This window comes from Mchenga conophoros, linkage group LG16 (genome assembly GCF_057382185.1).
Source record: "Mchenga conophoros isolate Kocher_MC1m ecotype Shallow Benthic linkage group LG16, M_conophoros_male_GT1.1, whole genome shotgun sequence".
NCBI lineage: Eukaryota > Metazoa > Chordata > Actinopteri > Cichliformes > Cichlidae > Mchenga > Mchenga conophoros.
The window spans coordinates 15669281-15685789 of record NC_140541.1 but is presented as its reverse complement, the minus strand read 5'-3'; the positions used below and the strand labels follow the sequence as shown (position 1 = coordinate 15685789).

The window sequence follows — 16509 nt, the reverse complement described above, 5'->3', positions numbered from 1 at the left end:
GTACAGTAAGCGAAATGTGGACCGTTTATACAGTGAATGACTGATAGAGCTGATGAAGAATCAAACAATGCTGAGGAGTCAGGCTGAAAAAAATATTTCTTTGTTAACGGTTCAATGAGTCTGTAAATAAACTGGTAATAATGGCAGCAGTCGGTAAAGTCATAACTCTTCATATGACCCAAAAGTTTGGGGGTCCTCGACATTGGAAACTTGACAACAGTGTGTTTGAATGTCTGGGACCATTACTTATAGTTTTTAACTAGCTGTTATTAAGCTCATGTTTATTTAGAAAAGCGTAACTTTGTACTTTACTCTGTAAGAGCAACCACAGCCCAGCATGATTCAAACAGGCTAAAATAAGCAAATTAAGATGAATAAACAAATCCAGAGAAACAAAAGCACAATGAAAAATAGATTTTGCAGTTTTCCAATTTTGGAAAATCGACTTGATTGAATTTTTTTGTTCACTTTTAGACAGGAAGAAAGATTGGCAGCACTCTCACTCACTCTTTCTCCTGCTGTATAGATTAGGAAACAGCCAGATGACAGTTAGTTGAGCTTTGCATATGGGCTGGAAGCAGGGGGAAACTCATAGCCAGAGCAGACAGCAGAAACACTTAGATTTTTTGCACTGATGGAAAAGTAGATGTAACTTTTCTTTAATTTAACCTGAACAAATTAAGTGATTTCCTCTGCTTTCAGTCTGTGGTTGGATATAAGCAACCACTTGCTGTGGTTTTTTATAAAACCAGACACCAGAGTACTTCACAAGGGTGTGTCTCCTAAGTAACTCTGAGACTGTCTGACAGTAGATATGTATCAGCATGGGGTTTTTTTTTTGGTTTAATCATCCGGTTATCTCATGTCTAGACTCAGTGAAACATTTAAACATCAAAAACTCATCCTTTAATTAGAGTGCATTTTGTTATTTACATATGCCAAAACTCAGGCTGACATACTTAGCGTGCTAATAGTCTGTGTACTGTGGTGTTAAGTAAAGTGATGCATGCTCGAATTAAACATACTTTGTTCTCATCTAAGGTATTGATTGATTAACTGCTCATGAATTAAGTAAATTGAAGCTGATTTTATTATTTTTTTTAATACATTTTCTGTTATTTGTTGGGAAATTACAACAACAAACAAGTCATTTGAAGTGAGTGAGAGGATGAACCTGTGCGATTTCCCCTTTTTTCAATAAAGTCCAGTTAAATGAATTACTGATGTCCTACAGTGGAAACGCTGGTAATAACCTCACACTTGTGGAATGCCACATTTTGGGCAATCGTCACATAAATCCCACTCAGACACAACTAAACTGTGAAAAGAAAAATCTGGGAAAAATCTAAAGGAAACTTTAAAGATTTGCTTCAATGACCAACTGTGTAGCGATAAAATGTAAATTGCCGTACTCATTCAGCATAACCTCTGTTTTCTTCTCGCAGTTTGCCCTCCATCATGAAGGTCTCCGCGGCCAGTGTGTCTGCACTGGTCATGGTCTTAGTTCAGACCCTGGTTCCTCCTGCTGCAGGATACAGTCTGGATCAGGACCACAGTCTGGAGTTTAAAGGCCCGCCTTCCTCCATGTTCGGATACTCAGTCCTGCTGTATCGCCACAACACAGAGAGCTGGTCTGGATCACTACTAGTATTCACATTATTGGTCTACTAACAACTCACCAGCCCCCTCCAACCCTAACCCTGACTTTTGATCTGTTTATCTACTACTGATTGTCCACTGATGTGCCGTTGCTCATCGTAAACTACATTTCAAAGAATGCTACATGCTAGTACCTCACTCATGCAGTTTAAATTGTAAAATAACTCACAGCTGTTTTTACAGTCTTATTCTAATTGATTTAATTGCCATAGTAACGCTCCGTAAGCTGCCATCTTCACACAGTATCACTTTGTGTGTGTGTGCCCACACCAGTTAGCCAGTTCTTGCCAATGAGAGCAGCTCTTTGATGCTTCACACACAGATGCGATTTAGATACTTGAGACAAAGACAAAACCAGTGCTAAATGCCTCTCTTTCCCTCTTTTAGGTTAGTAGTTGGAGCGCCAGTCGCAAACACATCCTCCGATCATTCAGTGTCTCCAGGAGCTGTTCTCCGCTGCAGCATCGCTGCTGCTGGACCCCGGAAATGCCACCACATGACTGCTGGTGTGTGTTTTTGTCAGCCTTTGCGTTTAGTCTTTTCCCCCTGCGTTACTCCAGCTGTTGATGGAGATGAAACTCAGATGAGAGATGCAAGTTCAGCCAAAACATCCTTTATTGTGCTAGTGTTATAAACACATATATTTAATAAGTCTGGATGTACTGTAGATGCTATATAAGGTGAGTGAAGGTGATATGCTGACAGTCAACCACGTATCCATGTGTATGCAGATGTGTCTTGGTGTGGAAAGACGTGTGAAGCCGAGCAAGATCACCAGTGGATGGGAGTCAGTTTATCCAGACAACCTGAAAAGGAAGGGGGACACATCCTGGTAACGCACACACACTCTCTCTGTGCTACTTAGGTTTTTCCCCCATGTTATTGATGCTCAATGAGCGACACTAAACACGTTTTTCTTAGTTTTATCATCTTCGTTGGTTCAGCATTTTCCTCAACATGATCGTTGTTGTGACTTTGGTGTTCTTGGTGGACTTTCTGAAACACCATTTGGACATAAAACACGTGGCCTGTGGCAGTTCTGTCAGACAAACCTCGAGTTTTAACAAAATGCTGTTCACCATTCTGGGTGAAGAGTGGTTTTTACAGTGTGGCTGTTCAGAAAGGCTGTAAACTTTTGGTATTTCCAGTGAGGTAGGGCAGCATGCCATAAAACAGACACCATCTAAAAGACTGCAAATGCCAGCAGATAAGAGTTCGCAGTGCTTAACATTTCAGGGCTAGCGATGGTTGGTGGTGTGCTTTGAAGGCATGGTGCACATCATATAATTATATAAAAAAGGTATTTTTTAACAATTTTTATGGAAATCCCTTTTAGTGCTGGTTATGTAAAATAACTTCGCTGTATCATTCAGCATTTCAGAGGAGCCATTGTGCTGTTAGGTTTGTTTGATGCTGGGAAAGTGGTAGGTAGTCAGACTAGATTAGTAACATTACCAATGATGTCCACAATTCAGCGCTCACTGAGCTATTAGCAGATCCTGCACACTTAGGGATGTGTCTCTTTTTTATTATAGTGACAAATGAATATCCTTTGCACTCCCTGTTTTACTCTATTATGATTCACAACATGAAGCAAAAAGAGGGAGTTAGAGAACTCAGAGAAACTAATCCAAGGTGCAGGGTCACTGTAGAGAAACCGTCAACGCACGTTAGAACAGTATCATAAACAAACTCAGAGGTTATGGACTCTTATTTTTTTAAACAAAAATCCATTTTACATCCAGCTTTATGACAAAGAGTCAGCAGTCATTAAACAGCAGGTCAGTCACTTAGAAAGCCTGAAACATTTGCACAACAGACAGCAACATTTGAAAAGCCTGAAGGCATTTCTGTTACACACAATGGAGGCAGTGATGTGATTGAGAAAGTATTTACAGCACCAAATGTCTCCTCACTGTGATCGTCTGTGTAGCACAGGGGGGGAAAGAAGCAAATAAACATACAGGAAAATGATAATGTTCAACACACACACACACACACACACACAGTTTTTGTTACAGTGACTTAGGTCATGGGAACAACAACACTTTGCTGCCAACGTGTGACTTAGTAATGAGTGCATGTCACATGTTGTTTGTGTGTGTGTGTTTGTGTGTTTTCAGGCCTGTGGTCACCGCTGGAAGAACGTCTTCTACTCAAAGAAAGATGGTCAGAACAACAAGCTTCCGAATGGGGTGTGTTATCGTTTTGGCAGCGACATGAAAACTTACAAGGCTATGACCCCCTGTTACAGAGGTACACACACACGCACACATGCTGCTCTAATGGTTACACTTATTCCTCTCTTCCTACTAGAGAGAACAACTTTTTGACCTAGCAACCTTTTGTAGAACAGGGTAAAGAACTACAAATTACATGATGTCAATAAAGGTCACAAACATACAGTTGTCATAGTAAAACGAAACTCACCTGCTGACATTTCTGTGGTTTTACATATCAGGACATAATACAAATAAAGTGGCACGTCTTAAAATTACACAGTGATATTAATTATTTAACAGCTATTAAGTCAAAACAGACACAGTCCTGATTTTATAGGAATTCAGAAGGTAATTAAGAGCCAGATGCATCAGACGTCGGCAGTTTGCTGGTCTGGAGCTTTGAGGTGTGTGTTAACACAATGCTCAGGAGAAAAGACATCACAATGATTTTAGAGAAGCTGCCCATCAGTCAGGGAAGGGTTCATTTATTATTACACTGAGAGAGTTTATTCACAAGTGGAAAACATTCATGACAGCTGTCAGACTTCCCAGGAGTGGACGTTCCAGCAAATGCACTCCAAGGTCAGACTGTGCAATGCTCAAAGAAATTACAAAAAACACCAAGAGCTACATGTCAGACTATGCAGGCCTCAGTTAGTATGTTAAAAGTTCATAACAGTGCAATTAAAAAAAGACTGAACAAGGATGACTTATTTGGAGGGAGAGAAAATGGGACATTGCTGAGTTTGGCAAAAACAAACAGCATTTCAGCCCAAACACGTCGTAGGAGTATTCTAGAGTCAAACGTGTGGACCTCTGTCCTATATTTAAAGCCTGTACCAAACTGGATCATGTAGTGTCCCAAACGCAACAGAAATCTGCAGCTTCATGGCTGACAGAGGAGAAGAATCATAGTGTTACAATATCCAAATGTTCAAACCTCAAGCCGACTGAAACGCTGTAGCAGGACTTTAAGAGAGCTGTGCATGAACAGCCGCCCCAAACCTCAATGAAGGGAAACATCTTATAAAGCAGAGTGAGACAAAAAGACTCATGAAGTCTTTTTTACTTAGTTTTTCACACACTGCTTCTGCATTTTGTCTTCATTTTTTGTTAAATAAGTAATGTGACAGTCCAGTATGTTGTGTTATTGTACATCTCAGGTTATACGTACCCAATTTTAACATCTGGTAAGGACTATTTTTTATTTTGCTTGTTATTTTTAAATAATGTCCTGATATGTAAAACCATGACCGTGACTGTAGCGATATGAATGTGTGTGCATGTGAAACCAGCAGCTGTTCAGCTGCAGAGGGATTTATTCGTTTGTTCACCTTCACCTTTTGACATGCCTGTGTGTCTCCTACAGACCACCAAAGGAAGTTTGGGGAGGATTATGGATCATGTCAGGCGGGTATTTCCAACTTCCTGACAGAGGTTAGTAACATAAGCAACACGCTTTGTTAAAATCGTGTCATCCCCGTTTCCTCTTGCAGACTGAATGTGGTCCATCCATGTTTTAAAAAGCCATCTGCTCTCCTCTTGCTGCTCCTCAGGCTATGAAAATGTATAAATTCAAGTTTTTTTTAAAAAAAAGAGCAAAACTGTGACATGATCAAATCAGAAGTACAATTTTAAAGCAACATATGTAAGAGTCAATCTAAGATATTCAGCTATACATATAATGCAGCTTAAATAAAGTCATCACATTATAATATAGAGGCTCTCTCTTTCTCAGGATCTGGTCATCATGGGGGCACCAGGGACATCTTACTGGACTGGTTCAGTTCTGGTCTATAACAGCACCAGCGGGAAGATTTCAGCCTACCTCGATAATGACAACACTGAAGCCGTCAAATTTGGAAGCTACCTGGGTACGTAGTCCACGCGGCCCTCCACCAGCACTGCTGATGTTAGCCCGCTTCCAGAATACAGCTGTTACCTACCGGTGTTGTGCTTTCACCACAAGCCTCATCAGAGAGAGTCGGTCTGTGCTTCTGTCCCTTCCTTTAAACACAATTCTCCTTCTGCGGCTTGGATTGACAAAATGTGAAGGTGAAGCTCTTTGATTGCTGTTCACTCACACGCTGTAGCCACTATGTGGGGGTAAAAAGTCTCACGCCCAAAAGGAGATTCACTGACAGGTGTTCACATAAAGCTGATGTTGGTCAGAAGACTACCTTAGTTCCTGTTCATGCAAACATTTCCTGCCACTTCACACCAACGCCGCTGAACACCGGGATTCATTCCTTGCTGTGAGACTCAAACAAAGGAAATGTTCTGTGCTTTGTTAAATATAGTCTGATCTGGTCTATAAGAGACAAACCTATACAGATTTAAGGATAAGTTTTAAATAAAAAAAAGCAAGAAGAAGCAGCTTCCAGGATATGCTATCACTAGTACAGCTGCTCATGGCTATGCTGTGTGCTGTGGAGACATCATAACAGGTCACACAGAGGTAGCACTTTTTCTGTCTGTGAATATGATACTCACCTTAGTTTCACTTCAGTGTCCAACTTAATTTTAGTTACAGCTACTGTCATAGATTTCCTTCCATCATTTATGGAGCGTTCACAGAGACGTGAATAATAGAAACAAAAACATTGAGAAGACTCTATCTGGTCATTATTTTACTGTACCTGTTAAAATGATTCCTCCTTACTACCAATAAGAAAACACCATTAAATTAAACTAACAATTAAAGCATTTTTGGCTTTAAGAGAGAGGAACACTGGCTTTTTCTCTTTCTCTTGTGAGATCTGAAGTTGGTGTAAACAGCTTTAGCAAAGGAAGTGGCCAAACAGCAAAAGCTGATTAAAACACAAACCGTAGTTTAGTGTGAGTTCACTTAACCTGCACATTCATTAAAATGTCGAACTAGCTTTGCTAAAGTCAATAAAAGTATTCCAGGTGGAAGTTAAATTTGGAAATGTAAGTAAGTTGATATAAACAGACTTTATGCGTTCAGTATTTTGCTTCCCGGGAGAACCAAGTTTAAGCTTTGTTAAGTATTTGGGGACAAACACGTAGCTTTGGTTTCAACGTCATCTGGTTATATGCGTTTTGGGCCCTATATATATATATATATATATATATATATATATATATATATATATATATATATATATATTAGGGGTGCAACGATACACAAAATTCACGGTTCGGTTCGGTTCGATACTTTGGTGTCACGGTTCGATATTTTTTCGATACAAAAAAATGTTCATGCCTTTTTAATTTGTCATTTATTAAAATTATAAATATATATTTTAACTCAAAAGTACAGTTTTTAAATTTAACCCTAACCCTTGTGCGCGTTTTTTATTTTGACAGCGAATGCGCACCTGCGGACCACTTATGTGCAGCCCTGGTTATTTAGCTCGTCATATTGCAGCCACAGAAATTATTTTGTCCATGAAACCATAAAGCTGCACTTTCTTTTTGCCTTATAGTCTGATTTGTCATAACTTTTCCGTTTTGTGGTAAGCTTTTCTTTGGCTGTCACTTCTTCACCCTGACCTGTCTTATTTGGCTCAGCAGAACTGAAATGCTTTTACACGCTCACTCACATAAGCTCAGCGATTCTCTGCGCGATCAACCTCTCACATGTTTAAGCTGCGGCAGATTTTACTTGTCATGTTTGCATAGTAAGCTAACGATTAATAAGACGATGTCAGAGGAATTGGTGCACAAATTTTCATCACTCACAGATCAGTGCTGTCACTCTCTATACACAGTTCGCACGATTGCAAAGTGAAAGCAAAAAAACAAGCGCAAATTCAAACGCGATTGCAATATGTCACATATTGACAGTGGCTCACCGATGCCAATGACATAATTACCCAGCTACATTTCTGAAAGAATGCAAAAGCATTGACCTTTATTTTTCCTACAATAGCCCGACGGGCAGGAAAGAGATAGATTTTGGTAGCCCGACTGGAAAAATCGCTAGCCCCAGGACGTCGGGCTAGCGATATTGCAAGCCCTGTATCTGATTGAGGAATCACTCATCTTTGGAAAAGAGAGTTTATTACAGAGAAATGGCTCTTTCCAAAATAAAAGCTATACTATCCGCTTCTTCTGGGCTATATTCTCAGCAGCATAAGGAGAATCATGTGCTAACAGCTGTCTAAATGACTCGGCTAAAGTTAGTAGCATGCTTGTTGTTTTTGTCTTTGCACTAGGATGATGTCGGCGTAAATGTGCAGTCATATTCGTTGTGTTCCCACTAGTGCTTTCAGGTTAATCTCGTTGAAATGACCTTAACGCCACAACACAGCAAATCTCCGTTAACGAGCTACCCCTGATAGCCCCGTGCATGGGGCACGTTAACGAGTTAACTGCGCTAACACACTAGTTCCCACCCATGTAATTGAGCATTGCATGTCACATCCAACATACTGTTTTACTTTAGTCCATGACTCGCTTACCTTCAGGGTCATACGTCACATGAAAACCAAAATAATTCCAAACGCCAGATCTGAATGAGGGTGGGGGAGGTCCATGTTGCAAGAAGAGCTTAACTTCTGTCTTGCTAGCTTGCCCTGCGCTCTTCCTTCTGATGATGCTGTCTGTGTTGAGCGCTCAGTGAATCTGCGTTTGACTACTCCGCCTAGGCTGCACTGTCGACCCTAGGCGGAGTAGTCGAACGCAGATTCACTGAGCGCTCAACACAGACAGCATCGTCAGAAGGAAAGTTGATAAAATAAATTACAAATGTTGTATTGTTCGATACATATGCGTACCGAACCGAAAGCACTGTATCGAACGGTTCAATATCAATACGAATATCGTTGCACCCCTAATATATATATATATATATATATATATATATATATATATATATATATATATATATATATATATATATATATATATATATATATATACAGTGTGCTCTCATCCTCATAATCATAAACGACAGAGATAACCACGCTGTCGCCACCCATTGGTTTGCAGAGTCTCGTTTTAAAGTCTTGATTTTGCATTTTGGCGCTAAATTATCGGCACGCCACGTTATCTGACTTAAAGCAAACATTGTCACTGCTGATAGCTGCAGGAACTAAAAAAAGCTCACGGCTTCACAGTGAACATGTTTTTGGAGAAACTGAGAACTTGCCCTGTGGAGTTTTCTTGTATAAAAAAAGTGTGCATAGCCCAAACGTTATTTTATTTATTGATTGTTCTTTATTGTAAAATATTTGCAAAGCAAATTTAAAGTCTAATTATTACATTGATGTTGGCTTAATAACTTGAGTGCCTTTGCTGGTAGACTCCTCCTTTTGTTTGTGCCTCTTAGATCAGCAGACTTATCCAAAAACATTGGCAGGAATACGTGTCATGACACCTGCATGTACACATTTACATCCCGTGTTGATGCATTGTTTTGCACTTTGTAGCATCATTCCTGTATGGCACAGACATGTATGGTTAGTTTATCTTGTTATTCTGAATATGTGCTTTATACCGCCGAATCACTATACTTTATTAATCCTTGAGCAATTTAGGTGTGTATATAGTCTGATGACGAAAACTTAAACACACACACACTCGCACACAAGATTATATACAAATATACAATATAAGTTACGCATGTTGAAACTGACAGGTGAAACAACTGAAAACGGAGATCATAACATCGCATTTGCATTTGCAGGGGGTGATTAGATGAACATAGTAAATACAAAAATCAAAGGAACTGAGATCTATATATTTTTCTAATAACATATAGATCTTAATCTGTAAGGATGTTGGTGCAGATTGGCCCATGTGTTAAGGAGGATAAAGGGTACATATAGACATGGCATAAGTCATATTTATTCGTGTTTTCATTTAAGAAACCAAGAGAAAAAACTTCGAAAAAACTATACGAACGCATTTTAGCATATGCATCACCTCTCAGCGTTCATGAGAAACAGGAAGCCAAGCAGAGAGGTGCTATGTTCTGAAAACTGTAGGTGAAAGCATCTTCAAGGTTCTCACGGGACGTAAAAACCACAATTACCAGTGGTGAGGAGCTGCTGAAATGACAATTATACAAGCTCAGACTGCAAAATGGTTTCTTCTCACTTATGATGGGGGTAGAAACTTTACTGAGTTTTGTCTTCAGGCCACTGGTGTATGTGGTTATGTGTGTGTGTGTGTGTGTACACAGGAAACAGTTTCAGGAACTTTTTTTTTTTTAAGCCTGTGGTTGTTTTTGACTTTTTCGTGTCTGTGCATTGCCACACACAAATGGTTTACCTCAGTATAGATCGACCACATGCCAAACCTGATCTGAAACCTTAACCAATAAATCTAATTTTCACCACTGCTGGTAAAATTGTGTCAACCAACAGACTAGTTTCTACCTTATTTTGCTGTTTCAGGTTGATGTACACTTTGTAAACAGTTTTTATACAGTGTTAATAATATGAATGACATAAGGATTTATTTATTTACACTGAGAAGCAGAAGATTAGCTTAGCATTTAAGTCTATAAATGGGGTAGGAGCTAGCTGAGGTCTATTCACAAGTAAAAGAAATATCCAGTTTTCTCTAAAGATCCATACTGAAAACATTTTAGTCAGGAAGCACAGTATCTGGTAAAAGTTTTCAACTGGGAAGTCCAGCAGCCACCTGTGCGGTGGAAATACGTAACAACATAGGTTAGCTGTGAACACAGGCTTGTGCCAAATGAATGAGCAGAGCTCTAATGGTTCCTTCCCTGCTTCACAAGACATTTCCTGAATCGGTTGCTCTAGAATCACTTACCAAGTGAATGTGTACTTGTACAAGTGTACTTGTGAATTATGTGACATGCCTGCATACTCGTGTGGATCCTTGTGCCCACAGCTACACCTCAGTCATGTGAAAAAGCGCCACACTGTGCAAATAGCAGTTTAAGTAAAAGGACAGAATTGTTATTATCAGGCAGAGTATGACAAACATAAGAATATCAACATTTTTTAAACTTAGTGGAGTATTAATATTAAAGTAAACTTCACCCAGGCACTCTCTCTCTGTGTTAGCCCTGTGTCAGACTGGTGACCTGTAGCTGGGATAGGCTCTAGCCCCACCGCGACTCTGATAAGGATAAGCAGATGAGAATGAATGGAAACTTTACCCAAATTAAAGTTTACCTAAATTAATCATGTGCCATGCTGTTGTTCAGGCTATTCTGTTGGAGCTGGTCACTTCCTGAGTCCTGCAAGTGTGGAGGTGGTGGGTGGAGCTCCACAATACAATCAGAAGGGAAAGGTAAGACCTACCTGACTTGCAAGGGCTGCACCGCCAGCCTTCGGCGCATCTTTGGTGCAGTGATGTAAAGATTTCTTAATTGTGTTATGTACAGCAGATGTGATGTTAAATTCAGTGACTGTGTGTATACACTGTGCAGGTCTTCATCTTTACAGTAGACAACAGTGTGCTACAGATTGTCGCCCAAGTCTCTGGAAAAGAGGTATGAAGCTCCTTAGCATTAATGCTCCCCATTCAAAGCAACCGCCTGCTTAGCACTTAGCTCATGTCTTTGTGTAGCTGGGATCCTACTTCGGCTCCAGTGTTTGTGCGGTGGACCTAAATGCCGATGGATTGTCAGACCTGTTGGTCGGTGCTCCGATGGCAACGGGCAACGTGAGAGAAGAAGGGAGAGTCCATGTGTACATCAACCAGGGGCAGGTAGGCAGGAACACTGAGCATGGTATTATTTTACTGTGATGCTCTGATGTGTTGATTGTTTCTGCTGTCGATCCTAATTTCACAGTTCCATACATCCATGTATAACGAGTAAAACTTTCCCTGAAGAGATGAAAACATCTGATTTATGTGATGCTATGAGGACGGGTCTTTGTGAATTAAAAATAAAAGAACCTGATCGTGAACACAGACTTTATTTTCTTTCTTTCTTTAAACTTTCTGAGATGACCTGTTAACGCGTCCTGTGTCCTTTCTCAGGCAAAGCTAGAGGAGCAGTTTCAGTTGACTGGCAGCAACGCCTACGCCGCCCGATTTGGAGAGAGCATCGCAGACCTGGGAGACCTGGATGACGATGGTTACCCTGGTAGGGATCACACGCCGACTGATCTAGAAGTTGTTGTTTTTTTTTTTATTGGAGCAAGCTTTTAGTATTAAAAATACATTAAAGGAAATATATATACCAGTAAAAATAAAGATAAATCCTGATGGCAGTACTATTGCAAAATGTAAATATCCCCTTAACTGTCTTAGTGCAAAAAACGTGAAGTCTAAGTAACTGTTGCTTCAGATACTACTAGTCCCACTGCTAATATTACTGCTGGTGAACCTGCCTGCAAGTACTATAACTATTCCTAGTACTACAAATAACAGAAGATTTTGTACTGCAAATAAGTACTATACTTAAACGACTCCTGCTTTTACTGTTTCTGCTCTAGCTACTGCTAACAGCACATGCTCTGCCGTTGCTTCAGTAGCTGTCACAGTAGCACAAAAACCCACAGTGAGCAGCTGTGGGTTCACTTGTGTGCTCCAGGGCACCTTGAGAGTGGTAATTAGAGAGCTGCTCTCTTTACTTTCTGCACAGATCTACTGCATTAGAACAAACATTAGAAATGCTACTACATTACTTAACTGGCTGTTGAGCTACATAACAGAAAAACATGCATGTAGTGATGATGTATTTTAGGTGCCTTACAAGCCAACCAACTACTTGAGACTTCCTGATAAGTAACACAACGCCCTAACACATACATCAAGACCCCTACCTTCTGTGTGTTTGTGTGTGTCTGTGTGTGTGTTTGTACGTGTGTGTGTTTGTGAGAGGGGTGGAGGGTGTTATTATGTTCATTAAACGTTAATGACATACTGTTGTTGCTCTGTAACTGAACATGCCCTCTAATCTGCCACAGCTAGATAAAAGGGTGTGTGTGTACCCATGGTCTGGGGACACACTGTATCTGTTCACTAACACACACACACACACTCACACGGTGGACCCACCTAACTTTTGGAGAAAAAAGGAAAAGTTATAGTCATGAAATTTTACTATGAAGACTGATTTCAAGTTTAGCGTTACAGTAAACTTGGAAATATTGTAAGGCAAGAAATAAATGTAAATCAGTGTGCTGATGGCTGAAACAATGGAAGTATCTCTGACTGCATTAGTGTGTCCATGACCTCAATATTTTAAGGATACTTTAGTTAAATATTAAAAGACCATACTAGTGTTTACTCATGTTTATATACTCTTGCATACTTTTATCCATCTGAAAAAACAAGAAAGGACAAAAATTACCCTGTGAATTTAAAAATTAGTTTGTTAAAACGTGTGAAAATTTTATGTAAAAAGTCACAAGAACCAACGACTACTTTGAAGAAAAGAAATCAAAGATGAGGTTAGGCTGAAACAGTGCTGTGAAAAACAATTTGTCCCATCCTAAAGATAACCAGAGTAAATACAAATGCAGATTTTAAAATATGGTTCATTTCACAGCCTGACAACGATCGGTTACATGCAGGAAGTCCAGCTCTGGTTAAACCAAACCCAAAAAGTACAAAACGAGGCTTTTTGGAGTGGCCAAGCCAAAATCTGGACTCAAATCTGATTGAGATGCTTTGGCTGTTCGTGCTTCAAAACCCTGCAGTGTATTCTGAATAAATCTGACACTTTGAGGTTCTGCAAAGAAGAGTGGATCGAAATTCCTCCACATTGATGTGAAAGACTCATTGCCAATTGCTTGACTGCAGTTCTTGCTGCCAAGGGTGGCACACCCAGTTATAAGGCTTAGGGAGCAATTACTTATTCACATAAAGTAAGTTTGGATAAATTTTTTCCTTTATTAAATTAAATCATAATTTATGTTAAAAACAAACTATATTTTAGGTTTATTCAGGTTTTCTCTGACTAATATTACAATCTCTTTGATGATCTGAAAAAGTTAAGTACAAAAGTGTAAAAATAAAAAAGACAGAAATCAGGAAGGGGATGAACACTTTTTCATGGCACTGTAGGTTGGTGAAAACAAGAATCCTTTCAAGTATATAAATACAAAATTGTGTGTGTGTGTGTGTGTGTGTGTGTGTGTGTGTGTGTGTGTGTATAGATGTGGTGATTGGTGCTCCACATGAAGACGACCTTAAAGGAGCTGTGTACATCTACAACGGCAGAAAAGAGGGCATCTCATCAACTCCATCCCAGGTACAAACTGAGCAAAAACCTCCAGGGCTGAAAAAAAGAAAAACTGCAGGTTCTCAAATGAAACAAGATATGAATGTCCCAATTTTACAACAGAAGTAAACATGTTTTCAGCTTGGTACAAAACAAGGTTTTGTTCTCTAAATGTAATTCCCCCAAGATATATCTGGGCAAATTGTTATATAACTCACCTGTTTAATTTAGAGAATAACGTGTATGTGGGGGACTTACCTGTCTTTAAGTGACAGGCAAGGGCTATAAATGAGGATGACGTGCAGGTAAAAATGTCACTTACTTACTTTTTACTTACCAGTGCAATAACACGTCTAACAAAAATGCAAAATCTGACCTGATCCCCTTGCAGTCATAGCTCAAAGAGAGATTCATAAATAATTAAATACAATAGATAAAAAAAATAGAAGAGAAAAGTAGCACAGATCCAAGAGTTAAAGCTATGAATTTGGACAAATCAAACCAAGACAAATGATCTATTCTTTCTTTAAGACTGAGATCAGTAAAAAATCAGAAAAGATATTAACAGAATAATAACCAGTGTGGGAGTTATACTAATGATAAATTCCCCCAAAGTATAAGAATATTACGAGACATTTTTTGGCCTTTTTAATAGCACAGAGGAGAATAGACGGGAAAACAGACACAGAAATGGATTAGGGGAAGAAATGCAGCAAAGAGCCACTGGCTGCTATATTTGGCCTTTTGGCATACTTGCCTGCACATGCTTACATTAGTACTTATATCCTCCTGTGCTTTTAAGTAATATCATTACACCAGCTTTCATGGTATATATGGTTCATATATAAATACAGGCCATTTACCATTTACCATGGTATACCTAACATTGTGCTTTCAGAGGATTACTGGATCCACCCTTGGCCATGACCTCAGGATGTTCGGGCAGTCGCTGAGCTCTGGCATTGACATTGACGATAACGGTTACAAGGGTAAACAATTCTGTGCCAAAACTTCTGCCATATTTGTTTCATTAGATCGTTTTAAGCAGGCTGAACCCGCTCTGTCTCTGCAGATGTGGCAGTTGGTGCGTTCCTTTCTGACTCAGCCGTGGTTCTCAGGTAAGTCGTCACTGAAGCTTCCTGTTGAAACTTTACCCAAAAAGACTCCATCTGTAGTTACCGTCTTCTCATAGTAGTGAACAGGAATGTTTTTTTAATGTATGTAGTGTGCAAGAGAACCAAAAGTGTCCCAACATCTGTGGAAAATAAGGTGAAAATAACAAAATCCTCCTGCTTTATTTGTTTTCAGTTGTTTTCAGTGATTCATAAACCCCAGTCTGCATGCTGTGATAATTTCTCTGACTGTGTGCTTGTGCTGCAGGACCCGTCCAGTGATTCAAGTGAACGCGTCTTTGATCCTGCCGGAGCAGATCGACGATCGGATGGCGCTGTGCCGAGAGCTCAAGCATCCAGCTCCCTGCTTTAACGTTACCATCTGCTTCAGTGTCCAGTCCAGACATTTCAGGGGGCACATAGGTACTGCCCTAATTGCACCTCTTTAGTGTATTATCTGTTAATTTATAAAATTTAAAAGCTACCTATGTTTAAAAGTAAACACCAATCAAGCACATCATTAGAGTCAGTGACAGCAGGTGGATGTTACTCACCGAAACACTCCACAGCAGCAACTGTCCCCAGTGGCACCCAAAGCCTAAGCAGAGAAATCCAAATGTCCCCTCTCCCCAGCCACCTCCCCCAGCTCATCCAGGGAAACGTCGAGGGTTTCCCAGCCCAGCTGAGAGATATAAACTGTACATTAATCTCTGGCTCTCTTCCGCAGCGTGTCTTTAGTCCCCACACCCCCAACTGGTCACAGCAAATGCTTGCCACACCCTGAGCCTGGTTCTACTGGAGGTTTCTTCCTGTTAAAAAGGATTTTTTCCTTCCCACTGTCGCCAAGTGCATCTGATAGCTGGGGTTTTCTCTTTATTATTGTAGAGTCTTTACCTTACAGTTTTTAAATTAATAATTGTGCAGCATGCCCTAGGGCTACCCCTGGGCCTCCTCCTGGAAGAACATGCCTGCAACACCTCTCCCGGGAGGCGCTGAGGAGGCCTCTTAGTCAAATGTCCAATCCACCTCAACTGCCTCCTTTCAGTGTGGAGGAGAAGCAGCTCTACTCTGAGCCACTGTCGAGTGCCTGAATTCCTGACCTTATCTTTAAGGGAGAGGCCAGTCTCATTTTCGTCACGTCTCCTTCACTGTGCAGCCCTTGTGACCATTGGTGAGGGTGGGGACATAGATTAACTGGTAAATTGACAGCTTTGCTTTTCCACTCATCTGAACATCTCATAAAAGAATGTAGTGGTCAGCTTTATGTAATCGGTCAGCCAAAGCTGCAGAGTCACACTCCTACTGTCCTTATTGTAAAATACATAAATGCAACCTTCCAGCCGTTTTCTCTTTCTCCCTCTATCCTCTTCTACAACAGCAATGTGCCTAATTG

General features: G+C 40.1%; 1 protein-coding gene across 3 annotated transcripts in view; it reads left to right on the top strand.

The window, feature by feature from the left end:
- The window catches only part of itga4 (integrin alpha 4), a 36503-nt gene that overhangs the window by 11576 nt on the left and 8418 nt on the right, over positions 1-16509 (top strand). For all 3 annotated transcript variants that reach the window (XM_085248509.1, XM_085248506.1, XM_085248507.1), the window contains exons 2-15: positions 1446-1631; positions 2047-2165; positions 2391-2491; positions 3783-3915; positions 5251-5318; positions 5620-5755; positions 11032-11117; positions 11257-11319; positions 11397-11537; positions 11814-11919; positions 13940-14034; positions 14903-14993; positions 15077-15122; positions 15385-15539. In XM_085248509.1, the coding sequence (XP_085104635.1) occupies positions 1459-1631; positions 2047-2165; positions 2391-2491; positions 3783-3915; positions 5251-5318; positions 5620-5755; positions 11032-11117; positions 11257-11319; positions 11397-11537; positions 11814-11919; positions 13940-14034; positions 14903-14993; positions 15077-15122; positions 15385-15539 (1513 nt within the window). In that variant the 5' untranslated portion in view covers positions 1446-1458. The remainder of the gene's footprint in view (positions 1-1445; positions 1632-2046; positions 2166-2390; positions 2492-3782; positions 3916-5250; positions 5319-5619; positions 5756-11031; positions 11118-11256; positions 11320-11396; positions 11538-11813; positions 11920-13939; positions 14035-14902; positions 14994-15076; positions 15123-15384; positions 15540-16509) is intronic.